The following is a 22,550-nucleotide window of genomic DNA, read 5'->3' as shown; positions in this document are numbered from 1 at the left end:
AAATAAAGTAGAAAACTCTGAAAAATTTGGTTGTGGAGGAGAAACAGAGTGTAGCAGATGGAAAGGAAGAAGAGTTAAAAAGATTTTTTTTTTTTTTTTTTAATTCAAGATATAAACATTTATGCCAACGGGAAAGACCCAGTTTGAGAAAGACACTGAATTTAAGAGAAAGGAAAACTCGTAGGGTCAAGGTTTCTTATATTACAAAAAGAAATCAAAAGCTAATTAACACTCTCCTATATACCAGGCACTATGTTTGTTTTCACATACATTACACCTTGTCCTCTCCCCTCCCCCTACACACACTTCAAAAACTTCTTCCTCACTGCAGCACTATTCACAATAGCAAAAGGATGGAAACAACCTAAGTGCCCATCAATAGATGAATAGAAACCAATTATGGTACATACACACCATGGAAGGCTACACAATGATAAAGGAATCTGCAAAACATCTCATGACATGGATGAATCTGGAGGACATTATGCTGAGTGAAATAAGTCAATCATAAAAGGGAAAATACTATACGAGACCCCTATTATAAAAACTCAAGAAAAGGTTTACACACAGAAAGAAACAATCTTTGATGGTTACAAGGGAAGGGAAGGTTGGGGAGGAGAGATCACTAACTAGATAATAAAAAACCCATTGCTATGGAGTTGATTCTGACTCATAGCAACCCTACAGGACAGAGGAGAACTGCCCCACAGAGTTTCCAAGAAGTGCCTGGTAGATTCAAACTGCCGACTTTTTGGTTTGTAGCTGTGGCACTTAAGCACTATACCACCAGGGTTTCCAATTAGGTAATAGGTAAGTGTTAGCTTTGGTGAAAGGAAAGACAGTACACAACATAAGGGGAAGGCAGCACAATCTGACCAAGGAAAAGTCATAGACGCTTCACAGACACATTCAAGACCTTGAGGGACTGAGTTACTGGGGCTGAGGGCTGTGGACCATGGTCATGGGGATCATCTAGGTCAAGTGGCATAACACAGTCAAAAAGAAAATGTTCTACATCTAGCTTTGGTGAGCAGTGTCTGGCATCTTAAAAGCTTGTGAGCAGTCCTTCAAGATACATCTACTGGTCCCATCCTGTCTGGAACAAAGGAGAATGAAAAAAAAAAAAAAAAAAACCAAAGGCACAAAGGGAAATTTTAGTCCAAAGGACTAGCGGACCACAGGTACCACAGCCTCCACCAGTCTGAGCCCAGAACAAGCGGATGGTGCCCAGCTACTACAACCAGTCGCTCTGACAGGGATCACAGAGAATCTCAGACAGAGCAAGATAAAAATGTAGAACTGAATTCAAATTCACAAAAAAAAGACCAGATTTACTGGTCTGACAGAGACTGGACGAACTCCCAAGACTATGGCTCCCAGATACCTTTGCACTCAAAACTGAAGCCACTCCTGAAGTTCACCCTTAAGCCAAAGATTAAACAAGCCTATAAAAGAAACAGTAACATATGTGAAGAACGTGACTCTTATTTCAATCATGTATGACACCAAATGGCCAACACCTGCCTAAAAACAAGGACATGAAAGTAGGAACGACAGGAAAATTGGACAAATGGAAACAGGGAACCCAGGGTAGGGAAGAGGAAAGTGTTGACACACCACGGGGATTGCAACCAATGTCACAAAACAGTTTGTGTATGAACTGTTAAATTCGAAACTAATTTGCTCTATAAACTTTCACCTAAACCACAATTAAAAAAAAAAAAAACTTCTTCCATGTTCCAAGGAACAATCCATCTTTTTCTGTTTCCCAAACTAGATACTCTTCTTTAAAGTACAGCTCACAGGAGGTCAATCTCTAGGTTTTTTCCTTAGTACACTTCATTCCTTTTCCAATCTGCTGGTCCAATCCTAGTGAAACTCCTGAAACCACCATATAAAGTGAATTTGGACATGCTGCCATCTGCTCAGCCTCTGCCCACTGAAGGGAACAGACTACAGTTCTTACATTCTTGGGGCAGGTTATGGGATGTGGGCAAGGCCATATTCCTTGGAAATTCTATGGGGCAGTTCTTCTCTGTCCTATAGGGTTGCTATGAGTTGGAATCAACTCGACAGCACTGGGTTTGGTTTTTTGGTTTGGTTTAAGTTCTGTTACGGCGTGGGACTAGAAATCCAGAGATGTCAGTTTTAGGCTGAAGCTGCTCCACATAATTCCTGTGGGCCAGGCAAGAGGCAGAGAGTGGGTCCCCAAGGCCCCAGTATTGTTCCAGTTAATATCCCATATTGGGCCTAAGTACAAACTACCCAGGAGGTATTTCTGGAATCATTGCCATTACTTCAGAAGTTTCTGGCAGCAACAGGATACAGAAATATCTGCAGATAAACATCACTATACGGCACCCAAATGACAAGGCAGACTGCTGGAATTGTGGCTAGCTAGCCAGGTACCCAGTACACAACCCAGTGCCGTCCAGGTAGCCTAAACCAAAATCCAGTGCCGTCGAGTCGATTCTGACTCACAGCGACCCTATAGGACACAGTACAACTGCCCCATAGAATTTCCAAGGAGCGCCTGGTGGATTCGAACTGCCGACCCTTTGGTTAGCAGCCATAGCACTTAACCACTATGCCAGCAGGGTTTCCCCAGGTAGCCTAGCCCTTATTATTTCATTAACCTCAGAATGTAACACTTTATCTTACGCAATTATAATATACTCAAAAATGACCATGCAGCAAAAACAATTAGCATTTCCACAGAAAATAAGCCACACTGTCTTTACTGGTTCCAGAAACAGACCAAATTATTTTGTACTTAAGATTATACTCTACATAAAATAAGGAACTTTTGACTATGATCTAAGTAAATAAAATATGCAGCACAGTTGTTTTTAATTAAATACCTGTTGTGGAATGACTAAGGTGCCAAGAGGATCAGAAATTTTAAAAAACTCACTACTGCGATAAATACCACAAAAAAAAAAAAAAGCTTCTATAAAGACAACATGAATGGAAAAAACTTACAACAGCTACAGAAAAAAAGAACTCATAATTATATCACATGACATAAACTCACTAGACTTTGAAAGGTCACAATCAACGAAACAACGGATCTTCTAAAACAATTTCATTCTACATAAATTACCACCCCTAAATATTAAAAAAAAAAATCCAAATCCACTGCCATGGAGTTGATTCCGACTCATAGTGACCCTACAGAAAAAAAGAGAACTGCTTCCAAGGGTTTCCAAGGCTGTAACCTTTACAGAAGCAGACTGCCACACACCTTTCTCCACGGAGTGGCTGGTAGGTTCAAATCACTGACCTTCTAATAAGCAACCAAGCACTTTAACCACTGCACCATCAGAGCTCCTACCCTAGATACTAGAACTCTTAAAAATCAGTCGTAAGTATATCCGTCACCTATCACTGGAGGACAATTTACATGCAATTATATGTGATTAACAGAAGTGTTCAGAATGCAGGTATTCACCTAGTATATTACCAAACGTCATCTAGAGCAGTGCTTCTTACACTCTTAACACGAACACAAAACCAGAGCACCTTGTTAAAATGTGGATTCTGACTCAGCAGGTCTGAGACGGAGCCTAATTCTGCATTTCTCACAAACTCAGAGGTGAATATGATTGTGCTGGTCTGTAGATCACACTTTGAGGGGCAAAGCATTGACATTATTTCATATCAGCTACTTTATTATTAATAGTTGTCATTTTATTATCCAGGATACAGTAAGAAAAATCAAAAGTAATCTATGTTCGTCAATAAGCAAACTGAGTTGTCTAAATAATTAAACAAAGTCCACTATGTGGGTGGGTGCATGAGGGAAGAACGACTTTACAAAGAAAAAGCTGACGTAGAAAGCTGAGAGGCCACCACAACAAAACCATGAACCTCTCTAATGTGCGAAATTAATTCCTAATAAGCAAATGTCTACCAGTTTTACTCATACAGTTATTCCATTTTTAATCCTAAGTCAAAACTCTTCCCAATGAATATAACATAAAGATGAAAATGCTAATCCATAATTAGCATCACGGTGTGATAATGGGTTTACAGAAGAAATGGCCACACACTATGATTAACAGCAAGATCTTTAAGTTGTCTAGCTGAGCTTTTCCTGTATATACATTTTATCAGTTGCCTAACAGTACTATTATCATCAACTAAGGGTACCACATTTGTTCACTTTTCAGTAACTTAAGAATGTCAAAATGTTCATTAGAAATCATTTTATACAGTCCTTTCCCATTCGCTGCTTCGTAATTTCTAGCCATCATTTACTTATTCTAAATCATACAATCATGCAAGTATGAAAACTTGACTGGATGGAAATACCCTTAATTGCTCCTTTCCCGTGGGCCTTTTTCTTTTTTTTCCTAAGTAGCCCATCTACTTTTCAACTAATCCAGGCCAGGGTTCTCAGCCTCAGCACTATTAGCATTTTTGGTCAGATAATTCTTAGCAATGGTGGGGCTATCCTGTTTATTATGTTTATCAACATTCCTTATCTAATCACAAAGCTACAGTGTTTACTCAATTTAGCACATGGGATAAACAATAAAACACAAATACACATAACTGTGAAAAATCACCCTATAAAGTAGAATGTTTTTCATCTGCCCAGTATCTCTTGGAGAATTAAGCCATTTCTCACATGGCCTGGGTGGGGTTGACCAAGGACTAGCCAGAATATTCACTCATCTCCTCTGGTCATAGTGATTATTTCTGGCTGGATATGACTCAAACTGAGTCAGTAGGGATTCTCTCCAGGCCTTTTGCTGGAGCTCATTTTTGCTGATTCTCTAGATGTAAGGATAGCATAAAGTGTAAGCCCAGAGCTCCCAGGTGTCACCCTAGCCTGTCTGACAATAAAGGAAAGATGGAGAAAGGAGAGATACCTGGTATCATCAAAGCCACCTGAATCCAATTATATTTGAAGCCAGGCCAGCCCAGAACTTTCTAGTCAAGCAAGCTGGTAAATTCTTTTTTGCTTAAGCTAACTCACTTAGGTTTTTGTCACTTGCAACCAAATATGTATTACTTTATATTATGCTGCTAAATGGTTTACATATTTTATATTACGTGTAATCCTTACAGCAGCTTTGTTAATAAATACTATTTTCTAAAGGAGAAAAAGAGATTAAATGTGTCCAAGGACAAATGCCTAGGTACTGAACCAGGTTTACTGACTCTAGGTTCTGTTAACACAATTCTGCACCTACTCATTAACCCAGCCAGCAAGTGTTTACTAAGCGTCTATGTGGCGAGAATCACACCAGGAATTAAGAATACTAAGATGAATAAACAAACAAAATAAACAAACAAAGCTATATATACTGTGTTAAACAAATGACAATTTACGTAATTTTAATAAAGTGTTAACAGACGTGTAGCTAAAGAGATTTTTGTAACCAAAATAGATGTAAGTTCAAATGAACATGCTGAAATGTGACTATAACTAACAAATCTTGTTTTACTGTTTGAATTAAGAGTAATAACTGATAATGGCTATATAATCTGCATACAGCCTAGTAAAAAAGAAGTAAGATGGCAGAGAGAGAACATGTCAATGTCTCTACAAGATACTTAGAGGATTTCCTTATACCAACGGAAAGGAGAATTCTGATCCATTTGCCAAATAATCCCTACAGTGAAGATATCAGGACACCTTAGTTTTGTGAAACCTTTATGAAATTCACTCAAACCAAATGTCCTCCCTTTTGAGGCTGAGCTCACTAAACTTACTGATGAAAAGTATCCTGTGAAATTTTTTCTATAGGAATAAAACTAATTGACATTATCCTTTTGACAGTTTTATTTCTAATAGTGTGATTTACACAATAACTTCACATCAATCTGGTTTATATACATAACGTGCCCTAAACAGAGATGATTTCTGGGTATCCTGACAAAAATACGAATTTCTATTACAAAGCTGAAGAAAAGGCCTTGTACCACAGTGACTCCTCCAAAAGCACCCTGCTTAGAGTCTCATCCACACAACGCACTCAAATTTTTCCACAAGGAGTAAGCTTCATAAATCACACCTTTTTCTCCTGGGGGTAGGGAGGCATGAGGGAGGGGGAAGAGGTATAATTGCTTTCTAAAAGCATGCTAAATTTGGAAATGCTAAAACAATTAACATTAAAAAGTTAGAGGCTGTGATCATTCAGTCATTGTAATATTTGATAATACAAACGTACTAAAAGACAGATATAGTATTGATCTGCCAAAACATTGAAAAGTTTTCTTACCCAAGGCCTAAATATAAAATTTCCAAAGATAGGCACTACGACCTTTCATAGTCATAATTTAAAAGAAATTTAACATAAACAAACGTCTAACTTTCAGTTCTTCATATCTTTGCAGAGTGAACAACTCAGTAATGAATATAAATACATACTAACCATTACATCACATCAGAGTAAAGCTAACTTTTAAAATTCAATTACAAAAATGAATACACAGTTCAATGAATACTTTTATTTTACACACAACTACAATATATCCACAGAACACATGCAGACAATGTTAATATATAAGAGCCACTCCATATTGGTAGTTTTTAATGTTCCTGTATGTTGCAGGAATTAACTTTAAAACAAGCACAAGCTGTTACAGGTGTGTTAAAACATTTTTGCTGTTGTTAAAATGTACTGGCACTGGCCTGTAGTGTTCCCTTGACTGCCTCTGACCTGCTGTTAGTCCTGGAAAGCAGGGGCATACTTAAAATATAAAGCAAGTTTTTAGAGGGGATGCTAAAAAGAAAATACACAAAAAGACTTCTACAACGCTGAAAGGCCCTACATATGTAAAGCTGAAACATGGAGAAGAAAACCAAAATAAAAGAAATGAAGATTTCTAGCTTTGGGTGATGTCACACTGCACGTGGACTCATTAAAACACACACACCAAACACACAGCATTCTTTCTGAAGCAGGCACTTTAAAAAAAAAAGTCAACTATTTTCTGTTACTGGAAGTATTTATGACTTACCTTCGGACTTTTAGATAATGAAAAAAAAATCTTGTAAAACTTAAGTATACAAATTTTCCCAAATTATTCTAAAAACACAAGTATCAAAGTACTCAATTTTAATAAGTACTATTAGAAGTTTCAGAAACATAAGTTTTCTGTATTAGTTGTTTACTCTCGTGTTTTGTTTTTGTAAAAAAAAAAACCTCATAAACCTTTCACTGACATAAGATAACCACTTTAAAAAAAATAAATTGGAAAGGACAAAAAAGTATGTTCAGAGTACTAAAAAAAAAAAAAAAAAGTTGAGACATTTTAAGTCACCTAAAAATAAAAAAGCCTTCACTTTTTTTTTGTTGCTAGTCTCCTAAGGACAAAATTGGAAAAGTAGCAAGCATGTAACTTTACTTAAAACCCACCTTTTTCATTTTCTTTGTATCTACAAATGCCAACTGGAATCTCTGCTTGAAACATGGAGCCCACCATAATCTCCTATTTTAAAAATAACAAAACATTAATAAGATCTAATAATACAGATTTTATATCCATTTTCTAGCTTTACCATCTTCTTGGGATAAGCTGTTCCCGGTTTCTGTCTTAAAATACAGATACAACTAGTTGAATACCTCAGAGGAGTATTGTGAGGATGAATGAGTTAACAATAGGTAAGTGCTTGGATATGATTGGATGAAAACATTAGTATTAATAATGGGGTGAGAAATGCAATACAGACAATGGATACAAACTTTATTTCAAAATATGGAGAAAAATAAATTCTTTTAATCTAATTAGTAGGTTAATTGCAAAGTACAGTAAAAAAAAAAAAAAAAAAAAACACAAAGTTAAATTCAGGTATTTCTAGAATGTCCACATTCTAAGACAATGGTTCTTAAGTATGGACCCTGGACCAGGAGCACCAGTGTCAACTGGGGAAATTGTTAGAAATGCAAATACCCAGACCTCCTGAATCAGAAATTCTGGGAATGAGACCAAGCAATCTGTGTCTTAACAAGCCCTCCAGGTGCTCTCCAAAACTTAAGCCTGAGAAGCAGAGCTTTAAGGTAAGGGAGTGATAATGAAAAGCGTATGAAGGTCAGTAGGGCCAGAGAGATCAAACTCTATGGAAATGCAAAGCAGGTTAGCGCCCAACTTTCAATAAAACAATTCATAATAAAAGTAATCTCTCCCGCTGAAAATGTAATTATATATATACATATATATATATATATATTTTTTTAAAGAAAATCTGCTAATCACACTTAGTCAAATCACAGGTTAGGGCAACTGGCAATCACCGGTGATGAAATTTCACAACCAAGGGGGACCAAGATTATATGCATCCTCTTTTGTGTGGTGGCTAAGTGTTAAGAATAAATTTACCGCCATTTTCAAAATGAAGGTTTGGGCAGGAGAGGTTCAAAATCATGTCTAGTATGTCTAGGGAACTTAAGATTTAAGAGTTCCTCTCTCCTGTTAATAATCTGTTACCTCCTACTGATGTTAGAATCTCACTTTATCTAATATAAATTTAAAACAGGCTTTATGTAGTAATATTGCTGCACCTGTATAACAAGCCTTTTTCAAGGTTTTCCAAAGAATGTCACACACCACAAATTTCTATATATGTAAAAATTTTCCTATATCTGACTGTAATTTTTCACTGTAAAAAGAATATTGTCATTTTATTACATGTTTTCATAATAATTCTTTCAACTTAATTCACCTATTCCTACCAACCCTGGCTGGCGTGCTTCTAAAAATATCAATTACTTGGGCCCACTCTAGACCAAATAAATCAGTCTTTGAATGAAGGCCCTGGTAACCAGTACTTTAACATGATGCCAGGGTTGAGAACTTCTAGACTAGTATAAAGACAAGATACCTCCTTTTTCTTATTTTTTCACCTCTTAGTTCATTCTGTAGGATAGGAAAGGAAAGAGCATTTAATGAGTACTATTTTATGCCGCGGATTTTCTTTTTTTTATGCCGTGGGTTTTCTTTTTAATGTACTAGGTATGTCTATTTTTATTAAATCCTTATCAACTCCCAAGTTGATACTGTATGTTATTCCCATACTGTATGTGTGAGATGAAGTGCAAAAAAAATTTTCGTAGGCTACAGCTTGAACTCAGGTTTGACTTCAAAGCTGTTTCCTCTACCCTAGTTTCTATAAAAATTTAGTTTCATAAGCCTTAAAAAATGAGTGAATCTTGACAAATTATTTACTCCCAACAAAATCACACTAAAAATAAAACAGTATAGATTTTGTGTGGTCTGCTTTATTACAAAACTTTTCCTGAGGAAAGAACTACTAATTCTCAGCAAAGACAGCGTCATTTCCCCCATGGTTTCCCCCTCCTCTGGGTTTTTTGATTTTTCACTTAAAAAAAAAAAAAAAACTGCTGAAAGCTTACTCTACTGGATGCTCCAGATACAAGAACAATATTGTTGGAAAACAGACACATAAAAAACTTGAATGTACGGTAGAAAATAGCATTTAAGAGTACTCTCAAGTTTTCCAATTTTTTTATTATCTTTATCTAAATGACAAAAAAAAAAACTGAATTGAAGAAACAGGAATCAGAAAAAAACTGCACTGAAGAATACCTGCTCAAATAGGTCACACAACTAGTAATTTCTGTGATCTGTTTGCAGTTGTCAGTCCCATCACTCATTCATCACTCACTAAAATACATATTATACATTGTGCTAATCTTCCCTTACCATTCTAACCCACACTGATACCTTTCTAACTGCTACTGCTCTTTTTGCTGTTTTCGTTCAATTTAACATTTAATAATGCAACTACTCATGTCGTACTCATATAACTTCTTTTAAGGGATGTCCCTTTACTCCCTCAGCAAAAATATGAGCTCCTGGGGAAAAGGAATCCTGTGTCTCTTAATAGCTATATAAACAATAGACATTCAGTCACTTACTGAATGTTGTAAACTATGCCTCCCCAACTCTTTAGACTTTGGCCACTAATTTTTAAAAGTTACACTTTTCTTAGGGAACACAAAGCATACGTATGTCAGAAATATCTCTCTGGAAACCCATAAAGAGATCAATCCTGGCTAAAGCCCTGAAACTTTGGGGAGCTCAGTGAATTCATTTGAATACTTCATTCTTTCTAATAGAAACTTTGAATAGGAGATGATCCCTCATTTTAATCACCAAAAGAGCCAACTCTTTTTTAAGTTTGCCCTAGACATCCTAAACCAGACAACTTTAAACCAACTGAAAAAAATCACAAGCAAGGCTCAAAAGAATTAAATAATCTGACGATCATGACTTAAGATCCTAGGAAATTGAGAAAGGCCACTCAATCTGGTGGTTTGGGCTACTCTGAAAGCAATGATTGTTTACAAATTAAATTTGAAATCAGACCCAGGAAAAAGAATCAAAACCTCAATGAAAAAAATCTTCAGAGGAAAATCAAATATCTATTAACAAGAATGACATTCCTTCTACATAAATGATTTGCTTTAGCCAATTCTACACAGCACTTCTTAGTTGACAAAAAGTATTTCATTAATTTTGTTCCCCATTTTTTCACAATCCAGTGAAAATAGAAGAGTTTACATTTGTTGGATATGGTTGACTGGCATTCATCATGCATTCCCACTTTATTCTGGTTGACTTTCTATACTGGAGAGGCTGGAAAGCTAAAAAGTACATTTCCCGAACTCCCTTGCAGCTAAGGATCTTGATCCAAGTAACATTTAACCAATTATTAGATGCACATCTCTGAGATTTAGAAGGCAGCCTACTTGGATATTTTCTGCTAGCAAGGAAGATAGTGGACACACGGTTTCTCTACAGCACTGTTACAAAGTCTAGTCTCTATTTTTGTTTTTAATAATTTATTTTATTGTTGAGAATTCTTAAAGACATTTTAATAGATTTTCCTAAAAGGTCAACTCCTTTGCAGAAACTTGAAATTATTAAGGTGAAGTATGAACATTTACCAAGTACTTGAATCTTATAAAAAGGCTTACCACCAACTTTATGAATATATAGGTAGAAAAGAGTAATTACACTTGGGTTTTTTGTATTTTACCTATTTTTGGGGGAAATACAGTTCAAACTACCTTTTTCCAGTCTTCTGATGGAATATAATCTTCATCTTCTTCAGATTCTTCTTCTATTTCACTATCTAGAATAAATAAAACAATATTATAAAATGACTGCTTATCCTGTCCACCTCCACATAATGATATATTAGTTTTATATCTACCATCATATGCTTAGATATACCCAAAGGTATTGGCAGACTTAGGCCAGTTTGGCCAAGATGGCTCTAATCAAATTATCAATGTATACTATCACTAGTGGGGGATTGCAGGGGTGGGCGTGACTACAAACCTTTTCTTTCTAGGACAATTCTAATCCATTTTCATGAAGCGGTGTTCTACAAAAACTTCAGGGAAAGAAACTGGTTTAGAGTCAAGATAATCTGTTTCTAATTCTATTTCTGCTACCAACAGCCTCGTAACAGAAAAAATAACAGGTTCTCAGTTTCTTCACTTTTTATAATGAGGATTTGGAGAAAACAATGGTTTTCAAACAGTGCTCCTTGGAACACTACGGAATTTGTAGCACTACTCTGGGGGCAGCATACAAAGGGAAGGGTATGTTATAAAGACTTCCATTCTCCCCAGCCTGTTTTACTAAGAGCAGGCAAGGCACTGTTTGCTTACATTTTGGAATAAGAATGTATTTACATAAAATCAAAACCAAAGCAAACCTGTTCAAGCAAAAGGGGTGGGGAATCTGAGAACTATTAGACTGTCGGCATCTTTTCAACCTTAAAATACTATTATTCTACAAAAAGTTCAAAAAGATATTACATACAGAAATTAATTCTTCCTATGGAAAAACTAAGTGTTATATGTACAGCTTCCATGCAAACCACTACAAGTGAAATACCAGATTAGCAGTATGAAATAAATATTGTTTCAGAAGTAGCCACTTAGCATCCTATTTCAATTAAAAAAACAAAAGGTATCTTTGGCAATGGATTTGCTCTCCATTTATGAGAAATACAGCACTGCTTTTCCCCGCAAACTTAAATGTAAACACCATTATTTCAGTAACTAATCTCTAATACACTTTTCCCAAGCCAGATCTCTGATGAAAACCCGCAATGAAACTATTATTAGCAGCGCTACATTCATTTCTAAACTAAATGTGTAACAAATAACTGTATTTTATCAGAGGTAATTTTTCCTCAGTTTTTTCTACCTTTTAACGTATAAAAAAGTTAGACTATAAGTTTAAACTAATAACACTGGTGGTCGACTTGTTCTTAAAAAGAGCTGTTTTTCTAGAGTAACAATTCACACTTAGAATGAAAACATGGAGGAGCAGGTGAAGAATTCAAATATTTAAGATACATACATTAAATGCTGTCTTGACTACTGGCCATCTCAGACTAGACCATAACTGTAGGAAAATTAGGGAGTTCCTTCCATATATAATGCATTCCCACCTCAAGAGTCAACCACTTCTTTAGACCTGAGAGCCACTGATTAGAGAAAGCAATGCTTATGAATACATCTAGAATGTCTAAAAGGGAAAGATGAAAACTGAGGAAAAGACTAGGAGAAATAAAAAAGACTGTGAAACAAACATTTAAGATAGGGTCATGGCAGGAAAAATACATAAAAACTCAAGTAGTACAGTGATTACAACAAACAACTAGTGCAGTATATTCAACTGACAACAGTACCCAGCACTGCTAAACTAGTAACCTAGAACACAACCACTCTACAGCTAAGAGATTACAGAGTAATAAACAAGTTTAAACAGAGCAGTGAAAAAAGCACTAGAATTTTTGGGAATACATTTTTTTTTATTAAAATAGCAAACACTATATTCAAACAGCAGCAACCAACAGCACTTACTTGTATCAAAATATTTACATCGGCGTGGGCGGATTATTTCCTGGGCATCTTGAGAAGCAACAGATTGTGAGGGATCATCGTTGGAAGACTGAGTTTCATCCTCTTGACCTGATGAATCCTTTACATTCTCCTCCTGTGGAATAAAGAATCAAATTTCTTTAAGATATAAAGAAAACTGGTACAGATGAAAGGTTACAGCATTCAAATTTTGTTCCAAATACAACCAGAAGACTAAATTGAATGCAATAAATATAACGTATTCTGGATTAGACCCTGGCATAGAAAAAATGACATTACTTATGAAAAAACTGGCGAAATCCAAATAATCGATAGTTTAGCTAATAGCACTGATTTCTTAGTTTTGATAAAGGTACCATGATTACATAATATGTTAACATTAAAAGAAGCTAGGTAAAGAGTATACCGGAACTCGCTGTACCTTCTCTACAACTTTTCTATTAAGTATAAAATTATTTCAAAATGAAGACAAATGAATACAGAACTGCCAATTAGCCTTTATTACTAAAAAAACAGTAGCATATTTTTAAAATCATTGTAAATTATTTGTTGACTAAGCATTGAAAAGAAATCTAGAACAGAGGCCAAATTGTTACCTCTCAGGAGCAGAATTTCAACACACTTACAATATTTATCTTACATATTTCTATAATATCTTAATTTTAACATTTAAATGTATTACTTTTAAAATTAGAAAGAGTAAAGAATTTATGAAAATTAGTGTGAATGAATGTATGAATATTTACAACTTCAATAAAAAAAGTCTATAGCCTTACTTTATTTTCGGCACTACAGCCACTGTTGTCATCATTATCAGCATCTTCATCATCTTCAACTTCTTCCTCCTCTTCTTCTTCCTCCTCATCTTCTTCAGGTAGTCTAACAGTACTATCATAACCATAAAGACTGAGAAGTTCATGAATTGGCATGTCGCCTTCCTAAATAGACCAAAATAAAAAGTCAAATTTCTGAATCAGTGATATTTCAAACCCCTAGGTTATAAATCACAAATTTAGAATATCATTCCATACACAAGAATACTCTTATAATTACTACCAAAAATTCTTAAATTATAAAAAGTAAAACTGAAAATATTTCTGAAACCTGGAAAAACACCAGTCTTAAATATTTAATATTTTAGACTATTTCTACAATAAAAGGCTGACCGATTTTAATCACCAACACGAAAACAAGTACAATAAAAAGTGACAGTGGTTTAAAATTATTTTTTTGCACTATTGACTCAGCGTATGTAATTAGTTAACACCACGTATGGATGCCCCTACTTAATAAGAAAACCAACCTTAATTAGGGAAGGAGGTAGAATGATAAGAAAACCAATAGACTATAAGCTAATTCATTAATTTAACAAATCCAGAAAGGAAGAGGAAATTCATAGCTCAGCCCAAGCACATTAAAGGAAAAATAGCAATGATATACATGAATGATATTGGATTATATTACCCACGTATTCTTACTTAGGGTTATTTCCAGTTACAAAGAAAATTACCTCATGTAATCCTTACTATCTACTTTACAGAACTGTTAGATTATTTCACTGATGAGGAAACCGAGGCTGGCAGATTAAGCAACTTCTCCAAAAATCACACGAGTTGCAAGTAGTGGGGCCAGATTTGAACAATCTAACTCCAAAAGGCAAACTTACCAGTACATCATGCTGCTTCGGGCAGAAACAGCATTCCTCATCCCACCAAAAAAAATCATACACTTTAATATGAAGAAATATCTATATGCAGTGAATGAAATCAGCTTTCTGTAGAAGGTGCTAACTCTAATCAGTAATCAAATGACGTAAAGTTTCAGGAAAACTTGACTAAACTCTCATTATAAGTAAGAGCATTTAATTCAAATCATCTGAACAGTACACATTTTATTTGTATGTATATATAAATCAAAGAAAAACTTAACAGAAAAAGGAAAGTCAGTTTAGAATACAGAAAAAGGGTAATCACAAAGCAAGACATGTTTTGTATTTCTACAGATACGTGTGCCCTTATTCATGGACAGAAGTTAGTCTAGTTTGTAAACTTAAATACATTGCTACAGTGGAGATGAGTACATCAGCCTGGACGATATAACCTGACAACACTAGCCATTAGATAACACAATTATCTCCTGAGAATCTGTGTGCAAGAAGCAATCTAATGATTATAATTTGGAAAAGAGATCTTCTTGTAAGAAGAAAATGTTTTAACATTTTTATTTAACACTGCAAATGGATATTTTGGTTATAGCTTGTGAATCCATTTCTGAAAGAGGAATGAATTCTGAGAACCTTGATTAATGGCTTGTAGAATCCACAATCTGAAAAGTCCTAACTTTTCAAAGGTGAGCTATTACTACTTTAGCTGAATGACCAGCTGGCATACTTCATTGACATCTCTTATCTTGTGGTCCTCAAAGTGCAATACAAAAGCCTTTGAGGTGTCAAGAATCTAGTCCATGTACTTGGTTTAGGAGATGGAAATAAGGGAATGAAAAGTCCTTAGGAACTTCAAGTAGAATAAGACAAACAGAAGAGACCAATTTTATACACAAGATTAACAAAAGGCTGTCATGAAGTATCTTCTACATGCCAAGTATTTGTGATAGGTGCTTTGATAGCACTGTCTTATTCTCTCTCAACAACAAAAGCACAGTCAAACATTATACAATCTCATCTGATCTGTAAAAGTACCACATGGAGTGTTCGCTGCCTTTATTTGCAAATAAAGAAACCAAGGGGAGAGAAATATCATACAGTGGTTAAGACTTTACTGTAAAACCTAGACCTCCTAAGCCCAGTTCATATATTTTCCACAAAACTATTGCTATTACCAAACCAAACCAAACCCGTTGCCTTGAAGTTGATTCCAACTCAGAGTGACCCTACAGGACAGAGTAGAACTGCTGCATAGCATTTCCTAGGCTGTAATCTTTATGGAAGCAAAATGCCACATACTTCTCCCAAGAAGCAGCAGGTGGGTGTGAATCAACCTTTTGGTTAGGAGCCGAGTACTGTGACCACTGCACCACCAGGGCTCCTTAAAAAAAAAAAAAATTTTTTTTTTCCCCGCCATTAAATCAATTCTGACTCATGATGTGCAGCACAGAACTACTCCATAGGGTTTTCCAGGTTGTGATCTTTCAGAAGCAGATTGCCGGGCCTCTCTTCTGAGGCTCCTCTGGGTGGGTAAGAACTGCCAACCTTTTGGCTAGTAGTCCAATGCTTAACCATCTGTGCCATCCAGGGACTCCTAATGTTACTATTACCTCTAATTTTTACAGTCAAGTTAGCAGATACATTGAAAACCTATACAGCAATTAAATAACAGTTGCTGTATATCAAGTAGATCACCATACTGGGTCCACCCTAAAAAAATAAAAAATAGGCAGGTTATTAAGCAAACAAATGCCTTTGGGTTCTTTGTCGCACTCAAGGGAACTGGTATCACCTACAGGATTTATTAAAATAATTGTTGGCCCTGCCCCAAAGTCTCTGATCTAGTAAGTCTGAGGTGAGGCCTGAGAATATCGCTTTTTAAAAAGTCCCATCTGATGCTATTTCTACTAGCATGGGACTCCTCTGAGAATCGCTGCTCTAATCTCACAGGTCTAAGGATAAGATACCCGTAAATCAGCCTCCCGGGGGGAATAATAAATCTTGATCACTGTTAATGAAGCTTCTCACTAACACCTAGCTCAGTTATCTGTCAATTATCTGCCTGGAAAGAAAAAAAGAATTTTTAACAACTATCAAGAATGTAGTCAGTGGTTAAGCCAAGCATTTGGCTGTAACCAAAATGTCAGCAGTTTGAATCCATCAGCTGCTCTGTGGAAACACTATGAGGCAGTTCTACCCTGTCCTATAGGGTCACTATGAGTTGGAATTGACTGGATGGCAACAGGTTGGATCAAGAATGTGGTACATCTGACATGCCATGATTAGACCAAGATTTTCCTCTCCTGGATACACATTTCTGGGTTTATAATAGAAAAGTGTAATTCACTTTATAAAAATTCACTTCTCAAGGAAAAATTCAGGAATACCTCCAAACTGATCAACCAGAAAACAGAGGAGAGTTAAAAGTGGCTGATCAGAATGCATCTGAAGGAGAACTGCTTTAATTTAAAGAAACAGTGATAGAACTAGCCCAGGTGGAGAGAAGTCATTCAAGTTAGAGGAAATGACAAATGCACAAGTACAGAAACAAAAATGACTATGCCGGTTATGCTGGTTAGAGCAGAAGGCCTCTATAGTAACTAAAAAAGAAATGCAGTTTGAGAAGGCCACTCATTATGAATCACTGAAAGTTGCTACTGGTATTTTTATCTACTTTTCCTAGTTTAACACTACTTTTGAAGGTATCTGTTATACTCTAAAGTTTTGTTTTGATTTCAGAACAGCTCTTGAGCAGCGTGTGACACTAAGGAAGGGCTTGGGGAATAATCAACACATAAAACAAACCATTCAACATGGACTGAGGTGGGGAGAGATTTAGTTGGCCAGTGCCACTGAGCTAGGTGAGACTCTCTCCTGCTATTATTCATGTGTTGTATGATCAGAAGCTAAACTAAATTAGTGGTTGCAGAAAACGAACGAAAAAAGTGAGGAGAGCCTGCAGAAGAAATCAACAGGATTAGGAGTAACGGGAAGGTGCTGGTGACACTAAATTCCTAGGCCTCGGCCTTTCCTGGACCCCGATACACACACGTGCCTTCTAATAAAGCTTCCCTTTGGTCAGAGTTAGTTGTAGGTGGGCTCTATCAAGTGTAGGCAAAATACCCCCACCTGTTAAGAAAATGTTTGCTTAATATTAAAAACAAGAAGTATACAGCAGTATTATGCTTTTGCTTAGATAATGACTTTTAACATAACTTCTATCACCCAAAATCCGTCACCGTGCTAGTAAGCAACAAGACACAAACAGTTACAACCACTGAGGAATAAAACAGTTAAGAGGGCAACATTAATATGAAAAGTATCTTACTTGATCTAAGGTGTAAAGTGAAGATCTTGCAGCAAACACTGGGCTACCATAAAAACTGAAATCAATTTCGCTAAGGAATCCTCAGTTTCAAATTTAAGTAACATTTATTATATCCTTACTGTGGGAAAAGTGAAAAATTTCAAGACTCAGCAAGCATGAACAAGTGAAGTTTATTGCTGTCTGCCCCCATTCCCTTCCTGCTGTTTGCTTCCTCTGTGCTCATCTTCTTCCAGGAAATACTCCTGCCCCCATTCCAAGCATGTATTTTAACTCACAAATCTCACCTCCTTGGACCCAAGCACCTGACCCAACTGGAATTAACTGCATTTCCTGACAACAGGTTTAGACTGGACAGATGACCTAAGGTTCGCCATAGCTGGTTTCCAGAATTTTACCAACAGCAGCTACAGGAACACAGACTGTCTCAAAGCAGTCAATCTGGGAGACCTGGGAATTAACATCACACGACGTAAGCTGGTCTGAAAAAGATAAAGTCACCATATAAGAAAGAGACAAATAGAAAAATTATGTTCTGGTGGCACTTCGGTCCTTGAGGCTTAAATGGATCTCTGCTCTTCATGAAATCATATAAGCCCTACGTTAATCTTCATTTTGCCTAAGCTAGTTCAAGATGGATTTTTGTTCCTTGCACCCAAAAATTCTGATTGATTTAAACAGTAATGATATCCTGTGAAGGAAAGGTTATTATTTCCCTCTGAAAAAAGACCACAGACTGAATAAAACTTGGCCAACAGTACATTATTATACCTGGGCTACTGTCAATCACCTGTTCCAGAGACCCTCTCACTAGCTTATGCTGACAAAGTCTACATTCTGAGAGGTACTGAGGGGCTTCCCTCAGCTTAAATTGAAACATAATAAAGTGGCACAGTGTTTTATTCTCATTTGTACAAGTTTGTTAAGAACATAGAAATGGAGGTGCAGAGGGAAAGAGAAAATGATGGGTCAAATACAGTGAATTTTCACCATTTTGGGGTCACGGATCTCTGAAAGAATCTTATGAAAGAAAAAAACCACTACTGAGTTTTATCATGTACCAGACATTGTGCTGTTTCACATATATTATCCTTCTGAGAACCACAGGAGCTTAATGACATTTTAAGTAACTTGTTCAAAGTGACACACTGAACTAAGCAGTGCAGCTCAGTTTTGAACTTGGGCAACTGACTCACCACTTTATACTGTCCCCCCACACATAAGCATAAATACTATCTTCCTGGAAACACGACCAGGTTAAGTGTACCTCACTGTGATATAGGATGAAATAAGATATGCTAAGTTGCTAAACTATGAGGAGTAAGAAAAATGGACATAGTACGAGTAAAAACACAGAAACGTGAACTACATTTGCATATGGTGTATTAAGAAATAAGCTGCCCAAGACACACACACACACACCAAAAAATGGGGGTAGAGGGGTGGGACACACGCAAAGATCATTATCTGCAAAAGGTAAAGGAGGCTCGCTGGATGTGGAAAGAACAGCCTTTTAAAATGACAAACATTATATCTGAAATTAACTGCCCTCTAACTGCAAGACAATAGGGTAAAGGTACCAAGCACTGACAGCAGTGTTATAAGCTGGAGTGGTGTCCATCTCCTGGCTGGGGAGGAGGTAAGTCCCTCTCCTCAGGAGATAGTCATTTAGAAATGACGGCACATGGCAGCAGATGCTGGTCATTCAAATCAGGGCCATTTGTTGGGTGGGTACAGTACTCTTCTTATACCTACTGTACCAAAACTGCCTTACCAGCAAATGCTTATGAAGTGGGGAGAAGAGAAGATGCTGATTTCCAGCCAGTGAGGCCTAAGGGACTAAATGCAGACTGTACTGGAGAGGCTGTTCCTAAGGTAACCAACCTCCTGGGGTTGGGGCTTGATTAGACAGTAAACCACAAAGGGACAGAGGCAGCGAACTCTTCTTTCCAATTCCCACACAGGGTTTCTTCTGTGTGTACCTTATTCATGTTGTGTGTACACTTCAAAGTAAATCTCTTACATTTTAATCTCTATTCTCTAGTTCTGGATATTCAAGGAATGGAACTTAACACTTTATAAATTAACTACTGATATTGTGTACTGTGATTTTACTAACATACAGATAAACACATAAAAATATAGATTCTAATTCCTCTTTTCCCAAATGAACAGCCACAACTGTGCTCATTCAGAGTGAGTCTTTTAAGAGTACAACTGCCATAACCCAAGTACTGCTATTTATAGCAAACAAGTTTATTTTCCATTTGAATGATGCTGACACTCTAAGGTTAACACAATAAAATTTAAACTATCTAATTCTATTAAAACATTTAAATGCTAAATTTATACAGTAAAACCTGTGGAAGCCAGAACCTGTGTAAGGCAGAAACCTGTCAGAGAAGAAAAACTCAAAACATTTTCCACTAAAACAAGCAATAGAAAAGCGGTAAGACTGCACCCTGTCAAAGGTGGAAAATTTTCAAGATGCAGAAAAACAATACAGTCCTGTCAGGTTCCAGCTCTTATGGGTTTCACTGTATAATTAAAATATCTTTTATACTGATTAAGATGCATGCAAATGGAACAATACACACAGAGGTCTCTTCTATCAAAAGTTAGTTTTCACTGAAATAATTTTAGAATTCAAACTGAATGAACTTAAAACCACAGCTATACAGTTACTGGTGACTGCTGAATAAATCGTCAGAGTTCTGTCTTACATCAAAAGTCCAGTTCATACAACCAGAGTGCCAGGTGAGAAACACCATACCAATCCTGACATAACTAATGTTCAGTTTTTACCAAAGCTATAATCAATATGACAAAAATCTTCACTTTTTAAATGAGAACAAAACACAGATTTGGTTTTCACCTAGAAAGTTATATAACTACAGGGAATCCAACATACTGGCCCTGAACTAGGTTAGTTTTAGGTTATAGATCAAAGTATTGGTGATTATACGGTACTTAAAGCTTTGTTTCTGGGAGTATGAGAAGGTATAAGACTGGCTGAAAATATGGTAAAAGATTGGTTCCACTTCCTTCAACTTTCCTTATCCTCTATAAATAATTGTTTTCATTATTTTTTCCTAAGGGACGGTGTGTCAGAATCGACTTGATGGCACTGGATTTTTTTTTTTTTTTTTAAGGCAGAGTGATTTGAAATCAAGTTTCGGCGGGGGCGGGGGGGGGTGCAGTTCTAAGTGGCTGGGGAAAGGAATGGAAAAAAGGAGAAAAATTAGAAGGAAAACACAATGATATGTCCAAGATTTTAGTAAAGGCCACTAGTAACTTTGAACTAATGAAATGTAGCCTGTATTCTGAAATAGAAACAATCATTCCAGCTAATAAAAATAGCCTATTACAAATTGTATTTGATTAACTCCACTTGCTAAACTAGTACTTGAATAATGTGGTCAGTGATAAGATGGGAAAATACAAGCTTTTCCTCCTTTAACTTTTATCCTATGGATGGGTTATCAGAAGTAGGGCAATATTAAATTGCTCAGGCATTGTGGATTAAACCAACTCTAATCCTTAAGTGCCCCCACGTCTGTCAGTTTGTCATGGGGGCTCGCATGTTGCTGTGACGCTGGAAGCTATGCCATTGGTATTCAGATACCAGCAGATACTTTATTACTAAAAAAAAAAAAAAAAGGATTTTTACACACTGCATGCTCTAAAATCCTTAAAGCCTGGCACTATGCCTTATTTATTTGTTATGTTCTTTTTACCATGGAGTACAGCAGATCATATGCTTAATAAGTTTTGTTAATTAGAGCATACCAGATTCATTTATCCATCAATTCATTTATTCAATGTTTTTTGAGTGACCACTCTTCCTGGACACCATGAAATATTGGTGAATAAACAAGACATGGTCCCTCTCTTCACAGATCTTACAGTCTACTGGAGGACGCAAGCAATAAATTAAACATATAATTACAAACTGTTTAAGTACAAACAAAATATTAAATAGTGTACAGTGATAAAAAACAGTAATGAACTACTTAAAAACCAAACCAAACCCATTGCTGCTGAGTTGATTTTGACTCATAGCAACCCTATATGACCAAGTAGAACTGCCCCATAGAGTTTCCATGGAGTGCCTGGTGGATTTGAACCGCCAACCTTTTGGTTAGCAGCCATAGCTCTTAACCACTACACCCAGGAGACAAGAAAAGCCATTCTGTAAGAGGCAACACTAAGTCCTGACTTAAAAGGGTAAGGAGTCAGCCTCAGGAAGCACATACCAGAGTGGAGAATGAGCTGAAAAGCCGTAACAGGAGAAACTGGCTTATTTGAGAGAACTTACGAAGTTAGTGTGGCTATAGCGTAGCATGACAGGTAGCGTGGTAAACTGATGAGGGGCCATATCCTGCAGGTGGCTTGGCTGGCCAAGTTAAGGAGTCTAAATTTTCTTGTAGTAATGGAAAGTCACTGAAGAGTTTTAAGTAGAAGACTGACATAAACCATAAACTGATTTATATTTTGAAAAGATCACCATGACTGCTAGATGGAAAATATGTTTGGGGGAGGAGTGACAAAAACAGGAAATAGAGAAAATAGGAGGTTCCAATACTTCAGTCTAGAAATGATCATGACCTAGGTTACAGTGGCGGCAACAGAGATGGAACAAAAGTCAGTATGAGATATTTCTGTGGGTAGAAATGACAGG

At 36.4% G+C, this 22,550-nt stretch overlaps 1 protein-coding gene across 12 annotated transcripts in view; it reads right to left on the bottom strand.

Moving 5' to 3' along the window:
- The window catches only part of MIER1 (MIER1 transcriptional regulator), a 71,705-nt gene that overhangs the window by 24,990 nt on the left and 24,165 nt on the right, over positions 1-22,550 (bottom strand). For all 12 annotated transcript variants that reach the window (XM_023549489.2, XM_023549490.2, XM_023549491.2 and 9 more), the window contains 4 exons: positions 13,658-13,819; positions 12,864-12,996; positions 11,049-11,113; positions 7,374-7,446 (listed from right to left, as the gene is read on the bottom strand). In XM_023549489.2, coding sequence (XP_023405257.1) covers positions 7,374-7,446; positions 11,049-11,113; positions 12,864-12,996; positions 13,658-13,819 — 433 coding nt within the window. The remainder of the gene's footprint in view (positions 1-7,373; positions 7,447-11,048; positions 11,114-12,863; positions 12,997-13,657; positions 13,820-22,550) is intronic.

Source organism: Loxodonta africana, chromosome 3, assembly GCF_030014295.1.
Source record: "Loxodonta africana isolate mLoxAfr1 chromosome 3, mLoxAfr1.hap2, whole genome shotgun sequence".
NCBI classification, from domain to species: Eukaryota; Metazoa; Chordata; class Mammalia; order Proboscidea; family Elephantidae; genus Loxodonta; species Loxodonta africana.
This window is presented reverse-complemented; position numbering and strand designations above follow the sequence as displayed.